Here is a 16,690-nt window from a genome sequence, read left to right on the forward strand (position 1 = left end):
TTTCTTCTGCCAGAAGAGTTTCTGAATTGTCTTCTCTTTCTTGCAAAACTCCTTTTTGTCCTAATCTCAAATTCTAAAGAAATACTTTTGCATAATTTAGATGTAGTAAGAGCATTAAAATAGTACTTACAAGCTACAAAGGATTTTAGACAATACTCTAGTTTGTTTGTTTCACTGGTCCACATAAGTGTCAGAATGCCACAGCTGTTACTTTAGCTACATGGTTAAAGCAGTTGATATGACATTTGGATCTATGCTGGAACTCTGATCGTATCGAGTCATAGTCATATATAGCACTTTAGATAGTAGGAATTTTGTATGGGATGATATTTCCTATTTTCTGCTTATTTGATTTTATATAGACAGCGTATTTATAGAGACATTATTCCTTTATATAGGCTTTGGCTCCTTCTTTGAGGAGCGCTGCTTTTCCTCAACTTTGCATTATAAAGCAGTTGATACGCAAAGCTTCGTGGAGGCAGGAAACTCTCCCCCCAAGACTTATTACAGCCCATTCTACTAGACCAGTTTCCACTTTTTAGGCATTTCAAAATGAGGCTACTGTAGAACAGATTTGCAAAGCAGCTACTTGACCCTCTTTACACATTTTCACTAAATTCTACTATTTTGATGTTTTTGCCTCTTCTGATGCTGCTTTTGGCAGAGACTCTACAACTTTTTGTTAGATTCCAGCAGTAATGGCTCGCGGACTTCACAGCTTGGGCATTAAATCCTAGGAGTAATGGCTCATGGACTTCACAGCTTGGGCATTAGATCCTAGGAGTAATGGCTCGTGGACCCCACAGCTTGGACATTAGATCCTAGGAGTAATGGCTCGTGGACCCCACAGCTTGGGCATTAGATCCTAGGAGTAATGGCTCATGGACACCACAGCTTGGACATTAGATCCTAGGAGTAATGGCTCGTGGACCCCACAGCTTAGACATTAGATCCTAGGAGTAATGGCTCGTGGACCCCACAGCTTGGACATTAGATCCTAGAAGTAATGGCTTGTGGACCCCACAGCTTGGGCATTAGATCCCAGGCGTAATGGCTCGTGGATTCAGCCTTATGACAGAAAACAAAATTTATTTTTTTTAACCTTTATTTATAATGTACAAAGAAGAAGATTAAACATTGTATATATTGCAGCTATAAAAACAAACAAGGAAAAAAAGTCAGTACTGGGTTACATGCACTACCAAAGGAACTCAAACAGTAATTTTAATTACAATAGAAACAAAAGAGAATATAAGCCATTCCAAGCAAACAACAAAATAAAGCAATACTGTATTATGTGGACATTTTTGTCAACCCCATTTCTATTAAAGGGAACGTTAGAAATATGCTCTGAGATTTATAAAGTCAAACTTTAGAGTCCCTTTAAGAAAATAACCAACTCAAGAGACCTATGTATGCAACATATGTCATCCTCTCACTGCCTCCCATGTTCCACCCTACCCATAAGCCATTTTGTGAAATGAATGTTTAAGTCTTAGAGCACCAATGCGAGGGTATTTTAAAACTCAAGAAACAGACCGCTTTTACTCCATCCTAATTTATCCCATGAGCCTTAGTGTCCCTGTGTCTACAGCCTCCATCACTTGACTTCTGCGTGTTCCTGTCTCACACACCCTCTGAATTTGTGGCCAACGTTGGCCCCCCACACAAGATATAAACTCCACTCCGATGTCTTTTTCTGTTTGGTCCTAGGGCAGTTTTCTGGTATTTACACCTCCTTGCTAGCATCATTCTGCTGGTCCGCTGACAGCCAACGAGTAATCCTGGACACTGAGCAGCGCAGCGAGCACGTAAGTGTCTGAACTGCACGGTGAGTTTGAGTGCTGTGCATGTGCTATGATCTGAATCATGTTTTCTTTGTTCTAGGCCTTGTTTGTCATTGATACAAAATCAGGAGCTGTGACACCGCTTCAGTCCAAAGGTGAGAAACCATGAGGCAAATTTATAAAAAAAAATACATAGAATGATATATTAAAGTAATTTTTTTTTTTTTATATACGGAACGTTTTTATCAACAGTTGCAAAATATCTACATACACTATATAGTCAAAAGTATATGAACATCTGACCATCACATTTATATGAGCTTTTTAGGACTATAACAGCCACTTCTTTACAGCTTAAAGAGCATTTGTGAGGTCAGGCACTGATGTTGGACGAAAAGGTCTGGCTTGCAATCAGCATTGCAGTTCAACCCAAAGTTTTTAAGTGGGGTTGAGGTCAGGGCTGTGTGCAAGCCACACAAGTGAACTGATTTGTTTTAACGTGGCATCCTATGACAGTGCTACTGAGCTCTTCAGTATGACCCATTGTGCTGCCAATGTTTGTCTATGGCGATTTCATGGCTATCTGCTGTATTTTATGCGCCTGGTAGCAATGGGTGTAGCTGTAACACCTGAACTTAATAATTAGCTGTGGTGTCCACATACTTTGGGTCATACAGTGTACCTGCAAAATCCATACCTCACTCCCTGTGTTTCCTGGATCCTATCTGGCATGGGAGGCTTCAGGTGAGTTAGGGAAACCCTTGGGCAGTCTTAAATGTGTTCCATGGGTATTTTCATGACAAATGATGCAGCATCACATAGGTATTCAGTGTGTGGGGTATTAAAAAGCTTGTCACATTTACAATCGGGGAAGGGCTCAGGGCACACAATAATTTTTAGTCAAAACTATTGACTTTTAATTCCCTTTTGAGTTTACTGTAATTTGAAAAATGATTTATTTAATTTTAGCACAATTACAGTATAAATGTACCTCCTGCTATAGCTTCTATCTGTCGGTCTTTCTTTTGATTCAGAGGCTGTATTGCCTGAGCATTTATACTCTATTGGGGTGCACTCCTAGCTGCTCGTTGCCAAAGAGAGAGAGATTATATGTCACAGCACTTTGTGCAGAACTCTTCAGTCTGTGCCCCGTTTAAAAATTATGTGTAATAGGTAAATAAATTAAGCATTTACCATTCACCTAGTTTCTTTATTTCTTTTACCTTTCAGGGTCTTCTACTGGTAGCTGGAAGCTGATGGCTATTGATCGTGACCTCCTTGTTGTCAGTTTTTCCTCTCCGAGCTGTCCCCCAACTGTGGTAAGACTCTGATTACAGCCTCCGTCTCTTAAAGTAACACTGTAGTATTTTTATTTTGTTTCATCCAAAAGAGTCCTGAATAAACCATCATTTCATTTTTAAGGCATCTCTCTTCACCAATAGAGCTGTGAGAGTAGTCCTTATCAGCCAATGAGGATTAGTAGGAAGTACACAACTAATACCTATGTAATATTTTTTTCATGCAAATAACTATATTGTCAACCTTTTTAAATTCTATTCCTTCAGGCATAACTGAACATTTTTAATAGTGCACATTTTCTTTTATGTCACTTTTTTCTGCCATATTTGCAGAAAGTGGGGTTCCTGCCACCAGCTGGGAGAGAACAGGACATTACCTGGGTGTCCCTAGAGGAGGAGGAGCAGAATCCTATCCAGGGAATAGACTGGAGTTTTAAGATCCATCAACCCCCTCCAGAACAAGAAAATCCTCAGTACCGTAAGATACTGTGTAATATTTGTATAAACATAAACTACAAGTAAAAATAGATAAACTATAAAACAGATTACAAAGGCTTAGACCACCTAGTCTGTTCAATTTCCTGTATTTTTACAAAATGTTAAGAAAAGTAAAGATGCAATATAGTAATAAATAAATAAATGCACATCAATGCATTTCAGTGTTTGTAAGACAAATTCTTGCAATTATACATTCATTATATTTTGATGTTAAGAGAGAGTAAAGCCACAATTAAACTCAAATGGATTGTATAGAGCATGACATTTTAAACAACTTCCCAGTGTTGTCTACTCTGTTTTGTTGGTATTCTTTGTTAAAGGGACAGTAAAGTCAAAATGAAATGTTTATGATTCGGATAATGTGCAATTTTAAACAACTTGACAATATACTTCTAGTATCAAATGTGCTTTGTTCTCTTGGTATCCTATGTTAAAGAGTAAACCTAGGAGTTCAGGAGTGTGCACATCTCTTATAGCATTCTATGGCAGCATTGTTTGCCACTATGTATAACAGTTGGCTAAAGACACATGCACGCTCCTGAGCTCACCTAGGACATAAGGTCAAAATTAAACTTTCACGATTTATATAGAACATGCAATTTTGAGGGACTTTTCAATTTACTTCTACTAGCAAATTTACTTTATTCTTTTGGTATCCTTTGTTAAAAAAGCACACAGGCTCAGGAGCAGCATTGCTTTACTGGAAACTAACTGGCGATTGGTGGTTATTCACATGTTCCTCTTTTCATTGGCTCATTAGATGTGTTCAGCTAGGTCTCAGTAGTGAATTGTTGCTCTGGAGCTTACTTTAACTATGTGTTTAAAGGGGCACTAAAGTAAAAATTAAACTTTCGTGATTCACATAGAGCATGCAGTTTAAAAAAATCCCAAACTTTCCAAATATACTTAAAGGGACAGTAAACACCAGAATTTTTGTTTTTTAAAAAGGTAGATAATCCCTTTATTACCCATTCCCCAATTTTGCATAACCAACACAGTTATAATAATACACTTTTTACCTCTGTGATTACCTTGTATTTATGCCTCTGCAAACTGCCCCCTTATTTCAGTTCATGCATTTTTAGCCAATCAGTGCTTGCTCTTAGGAGCTTCACGTGCCAGAGCTCAATGTTATCTATATGAAACACATGAACTAACTCCCTCTAGTGGTGAAAAATTGTCAAAATGCTTTCCGATTAGAGGCAGTCTTCAAGGTCTAAGAAATTAGCACATGAACCTCCTAGATTTAGCTTTCAACTAAGAATACCAAGAGAACAAAGCAACATTGGTAATAAAAGTAAATTGGAAAGTTGTTTAAAATGACATGCCCTATTTAAATCATGAAAGATTTTTTGTGACTTTACTGTCCCTTTAAATTATAAAAATGTCTACAATCTTTTTATATGCACACTTTCTGAGGCACCAGTATGATATGTATATTTATTTGCTGATGGTTTTCACATGATATAATGCGAAGGGAAAATAGAAGTAACTTTGAAATTTGTTAGAAAAAAAATCCACTACTCATTTGAAACTTAGACTAAGTGCTATTCCATCGTCTTTCTTTTTATGCATTTGTTGATTGATTTGATGCTATTCTAACTGTATTTAGTGATCCCTATCTTTAACATACAACTAAAGGCAGGCTGTGGGGATCTACTGAAAGGGACATTCCGGTCAAAATATATGCACATAGATGACTTACATCTTTGAATAGAAACATATTTGCAATATACATGTTAGGTCTAACTACCTTAAAGGGACATGAAACCCAAACAATTTCTTTCATGATTCAGATAGAGAATATAATTTTAAACAATTTTCCAATGTATTTCTATTACTTAATTTGCTTCCTTCTCTTGTTATCATTTGCTGAAAGGTTTATCTAGGCAAGGCCATGAGCAGCAGAGAATCTAGGTTCTAGCTGTTGATTGGTGGCTGCATAAATATATTGAATGTGATTGGCTCACCCATGTGTTCAGTTAGACACCAGTAGCGCATTGCTGCTCCTTCAACAAATGATACCAAGAGAATGATGAAAGAGATTAGATAATAGAAGTAAAATAGAAAGTTGTTTAAAATTGTATTCTTTATCTGAATCATGAAAGAATTTTTTTGGGTTTCATGTCCCTTTAATACAGAAGAGGATCTGCTGACAATTTAGTCAGTAAAGTTATAGAATCACAGCTGTTGAATACAAGCCTATCTATACTAAATATATGAATGAGTAAGTTGATATAACGTGACAGGCGGCTACAATATAACCCAAGTATAGAGTAATAAATGAATTCGTCTGTCTTACTATTGCCAAAATAAGATCGTTAGTGAGAGCATTTGATAAATGCAACACTAACTCAAATTGGCATATCACAAGCAGATATCACTGAACATGCAGTCAGATAAAGGTTGATAATATCTGTATCTGCTAGCAAGAAATCTCTGGGTAACGGTTAGCTTGCCAAGGTTCTTAATACGTCTGGAGGTTAAGCCGGAATGCGAGATGCGGCTTCAGCGTGGAGACGATGATGTCACGCTGCAGCTACGCTCAGGAGTAATAGCAGATGCGGCTTCTTACACTAGCCGAAGAGCAGAGGATGATGCTGTAGATGTGAGCAGGTTGGAACGGAGTATACGTCTTGTGGATAGAAGGAAGGTAAATTACAGTAGATCAGGAAACGGCTCCGGTGAAGAATAATTCCCAGTACGTAAGGAAACAGACTCCAGAGAAGTAAGTAGGCTGAGAGATTTGTGCAGCAGAATCAAATTCTGTTTGTAGCAAATTCACTGAGCAATGATAGAGAGGAGGGGCTTATAAGGCATCAGAGAGAGGAATGGGACACGCCTCTTAAAGGTAAAGGTAAGATCATGACAATACATGTATTAGTAAAAATGCTTCTAATAAAAGTTAGCACTGTTTTAGTGTTAATATGTTTCTCTGCACGTGCATGTGAGGCATAGCTAGATATTGAAAATGCTGGTGCACTGAGAATACTGCGGCTGCTCAGATAGCCAGTGGGGCTTGTATCACGTCAGCAATTAACAATCTGAGTCATTACCAGATGGTACAGGCACCTTAGGCTCTCTGATCTAGTGCTGTGTTTAAAATGCTGGTGCACGGTGCATACTTGAATACACTTTTGTAACAGCTATAGATTTTATTTGACACATACACAGTATATTACAAAAATGCTTCTATTGAAAACTGCAATGCATCCTTGTGGATTTACAATTTTGACTGGAATATCCCATTAATTAAGTCCTTAAGCAATTCATAAATAATGACAGAGGTCATGCAACTTTCTCACACACTCATTAAAGGGATAGTAAAGTCCAAATTAAACTTGTATGATTCAGATAGGGCATGTCATTTTAAACAACTTTCTAATTTACTTTAATCATCCAATTTGCTTTGTTCTATTGTTATTATTAGTTGAAAGCTAAACCTAGGTAGGCTCTTATGCTAATTTCTAAGCCCTTGAAGGCCGCCTCTCATCTGAATGCATTTGATAGTTTTTCACAACTAGAGGGCGTTAGTTCATGTGTTTCATATAGATAACACTGTGCTCACGCACGTGAAGTTATTTGAGAGTCGGCATTAATTGCCTGAATTGAAAGTCTGTCAAAAGATCTGAGATAAGGAGGCAGTCAGCAGAAGCTTAGATACAAGGTAATTACAGAGGTAAAAAATATATTTCTATAACAGTGATGGTTATGGAAAACTGGGGAATGGTAAATAAAGGAATTATCTATATTTTTAAACAATAACATTGTTGGTGTTTACTATCCCTATAACAACATTTTTAAAAATGTAGCAAAAATAATTCTCATTGGTTAAAATTTTTACACCCTCTCAAAATCTGTTAATTTTTGGGAATACAGTTTCCTGTTTAAGAATATGCGATGTAGGTATCTATTTACATTTATTTTATTTGTAAATAGATACATTGTTGTTGTTTTTTAGCCGGCCTTGAATTTGAGTCCATTCTCCTGAAGCCACAGGATGTCTCTGCAGAGAGTAAGCTCCCCCTTGTGGTTTATCCCCATGGTAAGTTTTTACTTCTGATCTACTGTGCATAGTTATATTTCGTCCCCTTCCTCTGTCCCTCTGTCACTCTCTTCTTTACACGCAGGTGGTCCTCACTCTTCCTTTGCAAGCGAGTGGATGTTGTTCCCAGCTACCCTGTGTAAGATGGGCTTTGCTGTGCTACTAGGTGAGGACTGGTTTGGGTGCATTCCTGGGAGCTTGACACTTCTAGTATTGAAGGTTTAATTGTTTGTTCCTTTTTGTTCTTAGTGAATTACAGGGGTTCCTTGGGCTTTGGAAGGGACAGTATTCTCTCCCTACCAGGGAAGGTTGGGGATCAAGATGTGAAAGATGTCCAAGTAAGTCTGGTTTTGACTAATTGTAAATCCTCACAAGTGCTTATATTAAAGGGACATACAACCCAAAATGTTTCTTTTATGATTCAGACAGAGCATACAATTGTAAACAACTCTCAAATTTATTTCTGTTATCAAATTTGATTCATTCTCTTGGTGTCCTTTGTTGAAGGAGCAGCAGTGCACCACTGGGAGCTAGCTGAACACATCAGGGGATCCAATGACAAAAGGCATAAATGTGCAGCCACCAAACACCAGCTAGCTCCCAGTAGGGCACTGCTGCTCCTGAGCCTATCTAGGTATGCTTTTCAACAGAGGATACCAAGAGATCAAAGCAAATTAGATAACAGAAGTAAAATGAAAAGATATTTAAAGTATGCTCTGTCTGAATAATTAAAGTTTTTAGTTTTGTCCCTGTAATGAATCACCAGGAGCCAGTTTTGAGAGACGTGATATTGTGCTCTCCACAGAAAATGTTGCCAGCTGGGGTGGCATTATGAATTAGCCGGGAATTTTATTTATAAATGTCAGGGCCGGACTGGGAAATCAGACCGGCCCTGGAAATGTTTGAAGACCAGCCCCCCCGCTTTACCTTTACCCTACCCCCCTACTTTGCCTAGGGCCTTTTGAGCAGAGTGACATTGAAGAAATGCGCTACACATGCGCACAAGTCTCGCTGCATGACTAGACTAAGGATACAGCAATATGACGAAGGCCCACTGGTATTCCGGTGGGCCAATCCGGCTCTGATAAATGTTACTTAAAGGGACAGTCAACACCAAAATTGTTGTTGTTTATAAAGACAGATAACATCTTTACTACCCATTCCCCAGCTTTGCACAACCAACATTGTTATATTAATTTACTTTATAACCTTTAAACCTCTAAATTTCTGTCTGTTTCTAAGCCACTAAAGACACCCTCTTATCACATGATTTTTTTCATTTGCTTTTCACAACAGGAGACTGCTAGTTCATGTGAGCCATATAGATAACACTGTGCTCACGGCCGTGGGTTGTGCACAACACAGCACTAATTGGCTGAAATGCAAGTTAATATATAATAAATAAAAAGTCATGTCATCAGGGGGCTGTCAGAAGAGGCTTAGATACAAGGTAATCAGAGGTAAAAAATGTTCTATCTTTTTTTAAACAATGACATTTTTTGAGTTGACTCCATTTAAGCTATCTAAAGCACAAATGAATTTGATTTGTGCAACAAAAATAGATTTTTATTTTTTTTAAATGAGCTAATTTTGGGTTAAAGTGACATGAAACTAGTCATGAAAGAAATTTTTTTTAGGTTTTATGTCCATTTTTAAAAGGGATAGTAAACACCTTGTAATTATAAAACACACTAATGTTGTCTTGCTATAGAATATAATGGGCCAGATTATAAGTGGGCGGCTATTTAGCGCTTACGCTAGAGTGCTACTTGAACTAGAAGTAAACTTTGTGCGCGCGTTGGGTTGCACTCGTATTACGAGTTGAAAGTAAAAAGTTATCGCTCTCGCTCTAATCCAACGCGCACAAAAAGCTTACTTCTGGCGCAATTAGAATATTGCGCATGTGATAACGTATTACCCAATAGAAGTCAATGGAGCAAAAAAAAAAGTGTAAAAAAACCTAATATCTTCTCATCCTCTTGTCATGGTGCGTCTCCGATAGATGGCTGTGCAACAAGTTCTGCAAGAAGAGCCCATAGACCCTAGCAAGGTTATGTTATGTGGAGGATCACACGGCGGCTTCCTGTCCCTTCACCTTATTGGTCAGTACCCTGGATTCTATAAAGCCTGCATCGCTCGCAATCCGGTAACCAACATAGCAGCAATGGTTGGATCCACAGACATCCCAGATTGGTGAGGCTCTGTCTAACATCAGGTAGAGCAGAGCTCTTTGGTTAAACTCAGTCTTGGTGCTAATGTCTTCTCCTGTCTTCCTCAGGTGCCTGGTAGAGTCTGGTCTGCCGTACTCCTATCAGAGCCTCCCAGACGCCGCTCAGTGGGGAGAGATGTTGAATAAATCCCCCATTAGATATGTATCCCAGGTACATCCTGCTCCAAAAATATTTCAAGTAGCAAAAAAGCTTCCTATAAGCTGGTCAGATTGTTGTTCAATACCATCAGTACACACTTTAGAATTAAAAAAAAGCTGCTGCCCTCATGACTTATTTTTTTGTACAATTAAGTGATTCCTATTACAGGGTCTTAAATCATATTACGACAATATTTTCCACTCTGTTGACCCTTAAAGGGATAGTAAAGTCAATATTACACTTAAATGGATTGGATAGAACAGGGTTCTTCAAACTTTTTTTCCCAAGACCCAGTGCCATGATACCACATACCTTCATGACTAAAATATGTGTGTATTTTTATTCCTGATTGTAGTCAAAATTGAAAGTGTTGTAAAAGGTAATAACACACACCACACACTCATACAAACACACACTCCTACAACATATCACACACTCACAAACACACCACACACACTCATACAGCACATATATACACACACACACACACTCTCTCTTCCTACAACACACCGCACATACACTCCTACACCACACACACACACCCCCATACAACACACACTCCTACAACATATCACACACTCACAAACACACCACACACACTCATACAGCACATATATACACACACACACACACTCTCTCTCTTCCTACAACACACCGCACATACACTCCTACAACACACACACATATACTCCTACAACACACCACACACCCCCATACAACACACACTCCAACACACCACAAAAGCGTGCACACACTCATACAACACACCATACACACTCTCTTCCTACAGCACACAAACACACTCATACAGCACATACTACTACAACACCACACACACACACACACACTCATACAACACACCACACAAGCACACACTCATACAACACACCACACAAGCACACTCATACAACACACCACACAAGCACACTCATACAACACACCACACAAGCACACTCATACAACACACCACACAAGCACACTCATACAACACACCACACAAACACACACACACACTCCTACAACACGCACACACCACGCACACTCATACAGCACACACGCACTCTCCTACAAAACACACATAAGTCACGACCCAGTAAACATGGTTTTGCAACCCATTAAGTAAAAGGGGTTTGAAGAGCCTTGGGATAGAACATAACATTTTATATAACTTTCCAATGTACTTATGTTATCAATTTTGCTTAAGCTCTTTGTATCCTTTGTTAAAGAGAAATCCTAGGTGAGCTCAGGAGCGTGCACATATTTTCAGCCATATGGCCGCAATCTTTGCAACAATGTTTATAGCAATGTTGCACATAGTGCTCTGTTGGCATAAAGTGCTAAATACACTTGCACGCTCCTAACTTCCTATCAGCCTACCTAGGTTTACTCTTCAATAAAGGATACTAAGAGAGCAAAGCAAATTTGGTAGTAGAAGTAAATTGGATTTTTTTTAATTTTATATATATATATTATTGCATATTCTATCTGACGCATGAATGTTTAATTTTGTCTTTACTGATCCCTTTAATGAATCATCAGGCATGTTTAAGGGTACGTTAAAGTCAAAATTAAACTATTATTATTTAGATAAAGCATGCTAGTTTAAAAGACTTTTCAATTTACTTCCATTACCAAATTTGCTTTGTTCTCTTGGTATCCTTTATAGAAAAGCATATCTAGGTAGGCTCAGGAGTAGCAATGCACTACTGGGAGCTAGCTGAGTACACAGTTAGAGCTGTACTTCTCTCTGTTTTCTCTCATCTCCAGGTGAAGACACCAGTGCTGCTGATGCTGGGGGAGGATGATCGGCGAGTACCAAACAAGCAGGGTCTGGAGTATTACAGAGCACTTAGAGGACATGGAGTAACTTCTCGGTGAGTGACCTGTGACACTTTCTAACAAATTACATAGTAAGATGTTTACCATGCTGGTATAGCTGCGGTCTTTCTATTTGTTCATTTAGCCAGAACCATCTTTAATTTGGACCTTTGAATACATATTAAAGGTCATTTTTTAAAGAAGTAGTCTTCTGCTCCATGTATACAATCTAATGACTTATGTAGTGACCCTGGGAACATGCAGTTGAACTACATTTGTTCTTGGTCATATTCTGGTCCTGCTCTATACACTGTGACAATTATATTGCATATGACTGCAGTTAGTGACTCGGTACTGGACATTGCATATGACTGCAGTTAGTGACTCGGTACTGGACATTGCATATGACTGCAGTTAGTGACTCGGTACTGGACATTGCATATGACTGCAGTTAGTGACTCGGTACTGGACATTGCATATGACTGCAGTTAGTGACTCAGTACTGGACATTTATTATGACTGCAGTTAGTGACTCAGTACTGGACATTGCATATGACTGCAGTTAGTGACCCGGTACTGGACATTGCATATGAGTGCAGTTAGTGACTCAGTACGGACATTGCATATGACTGCAGTTAGTGACCCGGTACTGGACATTGCATATGACTGCAGTTAGTGACCCGGTACTGGACATTGCCTATGACTGCAGTTAGTGACTCAGTACTGGACATTGCATATGACTGCAGTTAGTGACTCAGTACGGACATTGCATATGACTGCAGTTATTGACCCAGTACTGGACATTACATATGACTGCAGTTAGTGACCCGGTACTGGACATTGCATATGACTGCAGTTGGTGACCCGGTACTGGACATTGCATATGACTGCAGTTATTGACCCGGTACTGGACATTGCATATGACTGCAGTTAGTGACTCGGTACTGGACATTGCATATAACTGCAGTTAGTGACTCGGTACTGGACATTGCATATAACTGCAGTTAGTGACTCGGTACTGGACATTGCATATGACTGCAGTTGGTAACCCGGTACTGGACATTGCATATGACTGCAGGTAGTGACTCGGTACTGGACACTGCATGTGACTCGGTACTGGACACTGCATATGACTGCAGTTAGTGACTCGGTACTGGACATTGCATATGACTGCAGTAAGTGACTCGGTACTGGACATTGCATATGACTGCAGTTAGTGACTCAGTACTGGACATTGCATATGACTGCAGTTAGTGACTCAGTACTGGACATTGCATATGACTGCAGTTAGTGACTCAGTACTGGACATTGCATATGACTGCAGTTAGTGACTCAGTACTGGACATTGCATATGACTGCAGTTGTTGACACAAATACAATATTTGATACTCTCCACGCTGTCTATTATTGCTGCTCCCCAAAGCCCACATTATATATCTATATATGTCTTTCATAAAGTTGGTGAGAGTCCACAAGCCAGTATTCCTGGGAATTCCACTCCTGGCCACTAGGAGGAAGCAAAGATTCCCAAAACTGGAAGAGCCCTTAAAAACTCTCCCACCTCACTGGTAAATCAGTCTTATCTTTGCCTCCACAAAAGGAAGGTAAAGAATTGAGGTGCTCCAGATATTCTCTCGTAAGACAGGTCCTAATACCAATTTGAGCCATTTTCCCCTCTGTGAGCTACTGTTTGGACAGAGGGAAGTTTATGGAGTATTGGGTAGTGGAACAATTTCACCCAGTGGGAGTTAGTCCGAAGCCCGCCACAGGTTTCACGGGGACCGGTCCCTAGCATCCTCCTGTTGGATCATCGTTAAACTCCACATACACAAATCCTCTGCTGTCACGCATACAGCACTGGATTGACTATCTACTAGAAGCAGGGTTTTTTTCTGCAGATGGTAAGTCTAATCGTATGGGGGCTTTATTAGGTAAGTATGTAGTTAACATGTATCTGGGCACGCAACTATAGGCTATTAGTAGGTACACTTAGTGTTGTACATTACATAGCCAGGAGACTATTGTGACAGGCATAATTTATTATATGTTATGTATGGAATTTTGAGCTGCAGGAACTTTATATTTTTAAATTCATCCTACGCTTTACCTTTTTGTAGCGCGCGCTAGGTTTTTGAGCACGTTATTTAGGTTTTCATGGGCATAATTTTTATTTAGTGCACATCGGCTTTGTACGAACATCCATATAGCACTATTGATTTTGCACGCTTTTCAGACATGTCCATTTTATTGCGCACCTCGCATTTTTAATGCGCATCAGCTTTTGTTTACGCACATACATGTAGTGTTCTGTATAGTGCACTACGTTCCTTTTTTAAAGTTTGGAACAACTTTTGTCTGTAATAAGAGCTCAGTGTATTTTGGTAGTTCTTTACCTGGATGATATCTTGGTATAGGCTCCATTTAGCAGTAGATCATTCTAACAGACTCTTATTGTTTTTTTCAAGAGCATGATTGGATAATTAATTTTCCAGAGTGTTCTCTTTCTCCTCATACCAGGATTATAGTCATAGGTGTCATTATAGACTCAGTCTATATGAGACTATCTTTGACATACCATAGGAGACGGATGATACTCTTAGCTTGTTCTAATCTTTAGTTCCTTTTCCATCCATGGTTCTCTGCATGGAGGTATTATGTCTGATGATTGCTGTATCAAATGCTATTCCATTTACTTGGTTTCATGAGGCCTTTTCAGCTTTGTTTGCTTTGTCTGGAATGCAGGGATCATTCTCAACTTTTTTTGTTTAGAAAATCCTTCTAGATTTCTGAGCAAATTATTCCTGGTTTGTTTTCTTTCCAATGTCATGGTGAGTCCACAAATTCATTCTAATTACTAGTGGGAATTCAATTCCTGGCCACCAGGAGGCAGCAAAGAACACCCCAGCAAAGCTTTAAGTATCCCTCTCACTTCCCATAACCCTCAGTCATTCTTTGCCTTCGTGTATCTAGGAGGTGTGCGAAGATGGTGCTCTGAAGAACATTACGGTTGATCTTTTAATGGGTAGTTTCCCTGCAAGCAAGGATTGGGGTAATGCTGTGTCCATGTAATCCTCTTGAGTATGACTTTTAGTAGCTGTTAGCCGTTGGAGGTCAGCAGGGTAGTCCTTGTTTCTTGTCCAACAACTTATGCTAACCCCATATGGAAAACCAGGGTTGGTTACTCTGCTTTATTTTTTTTCCAGGTCCCTGTCAGAAGTCTTCTGGATCTGTCAGACCTAGGATTCTGTGACTGCCCCACAGATGCAGCTCCAAGGTAAGTGCTTTGTATTCCTTCTTAGATGAAGAAGGTTCTAGCACAGTAGAAGTTAATTCCTCTTTTTAACATTTATGGAGCAGGGGGAAATTATTTAAAAAAAAAAAAAAAATCATTTATGGTGGAGATTTATTTTGGGCAGTTAATGCAGGTCACTGATGTGGGAAACAGCAGCTATTTGACTATTTTATTCAAGATATCCGTTTTTGGGACTGAGGCTGTCAGGGCGTGTATATCTTATGGAGTTGTATGCACAAATACATTTAATATCAGATTGTTGCGACATTACAGCTGGTGTGAGACTTAACGGAAGTGAGATAATTTTATTGTTTTACTGTATTTTAGCGCAGCAGTTTTCGCGCTCTCTTCTGCGTCGCAGTTGCTTTTGATGTGGTCACATGGCGACAGCGTGTCTTCCTCTTCTGCCTTCAGCGGCGGTGCTCTCTGTGTCTATCAGAGTAATTTCCAGAGGTCCTGGTGTTTTATCGAGTTCTCTACTCTGTCAACAGCTGAAGGAGGTGGTGAGTTACTCCAGCAACGGCTGCGAGTATAGAGGTGCCGGTCTTTTCTTTTTTGTCTTCAGCAGTGTTGTACATCTCTGTGAACTAGTGGCAGTGCATGCTCAGTTTTTAAATTTCTCTAAATTTGAGGGATTAATCTGTGACTTAACCCATTAGCAGGGGACTTTACACTATGGAAATGGGAAAGGATAGATTAGCTTCTTTTGAAAAATGTTAATTTTGTCTAGAGGCTCAAGTGATACACAAGTGGAGCAGAATTGTTTAGGGGGTAACAAAAGTCTTACAGTCTAAAAATAAAGATTCTGTTTGCACAAATACATTTAACCCCTCAGAACATGTTGCCCTTGACATGCTTTAACTTTCTCCTCAGTCCCCGTCCCTAGCAATCACACAAGCAGTGCCCTGCAGTCCTACTTAGTCTGCACCTGGGGGAGTATTTTTACCAGGTGACTTTGCAGCACAGCTTACTTCAGTGGTGTCTGCAACTGAGTGCCTTACCTATTTTGGGTAAGAGGAAAAGAAAATCTAAGAATATTTCCTCTAAATCAGGAATATCTGAAAACGCCAAAGCTGCCCTGGTCAGTTTATCTCAATTATCTGAGGATGACCATTCTCCAGTAGAGGGCAAAATCTCTGAGTCTGCTGTAGTTAATACAGCGGATTCAGAGGAGATGAGTTTTAGATTTAAGCTTGAGTACCTCCACTTACTACTTAAGGAGGTTTTGGCTACTCTGGAGGATTCGGAAGCTACAGTCGCTGAGACTCCTAAGGTCAATAAACTGAATAGAGTTTGTTAAGCCTAGAACAATCTTTAAGAAAATGTTTCCTGTTGCAGATTCCGTGCAGGAACTTTGGCGTACTGTTCCTAAGGTGGGTGGAGCTATATCCACATTGGCTAAAAGAACTATGATTCCTTTAGAGGATAGTATCTCTTCCAAAGACCCTATGGGTAGGAAGCTGGAGGGGTACTTAAGAAAAAGAAAAAAAAATCTTCAGCAAGGGCTGCTACGGCAGGAAGTTGCTAGTATGGCAGCAGTCATGGGTGCAGCCTCATACTGGTGCGACTCTTTATCTGAACTA

At 39.4% G+C, this 16,690-nt stretch overlaps 1 protein-coding gene across 3 annotated transcripts in view; it reads left to right on the forward strand.

The window, feature by feature from the left end:
- APEH (acylaminoacyl-peptide hydrolase) overlaps positions 1–16,690 on the forward strand; it is a 62,370-nt gene that overhangs the window by 40,054 nt on the left and 5,626 nt on the right. For all 3 annotated transcript variants that reach the window (XM_053721129.1, XM_053721127.1, XM_053721128.1), the window contains exons 12-21: positions 1,714–1,811; positions 1,888–1,942; positions 3,018–3,106; positions 3,419–3,563; positions 7,545–7,628; positions 7,714–7,794; positions 7,878–7,966; positions 9,631–9,821; positions 9,907–10,009; positions 11,765–11,871. In XM_053721129.1, coding sequence (XP_053577104.1) covers positions 1,714–1,811; positions 1,888–1,942; positions 3,018–3,106; positions 3,419–3,563; positions 7,545–7,628; positions 7,714–7,794; positions 7,878–7,966; positions 9,631–9,821; positions 9,907–10,009; positions 11,765–11,871 — 1,042 coding nt within the window. The remainder of the gene's footprint in view (positions 1–1,713; positions 1,812–1,887; positions 1,943–3,017; positions 3,107–3,418; positions 3,564–7,544; positions 7,629–7,713; positions 7,795–7,877; positions 7,967–9,630; positions 9,822–9,906; positions 10,010–11,764; positions 11,872–16,690) is intronic.

The sequence above is a fragment of the Bombina bombina genome, chromosome 7 (assembly GCF_027579735.1).
Source record: "Bombina bombina isolate aBomBom1 chromosome 7, aBomBom1.pri, whole genome shotgun sequence".
In the NCBI taxonomy this organism is placed as follows: domain Eukaryota; kingdom Metazoa; phylum Chordata; class Amphibia; order Anura; family Bombinatoridae; genus Bombina; species Bombina bombina.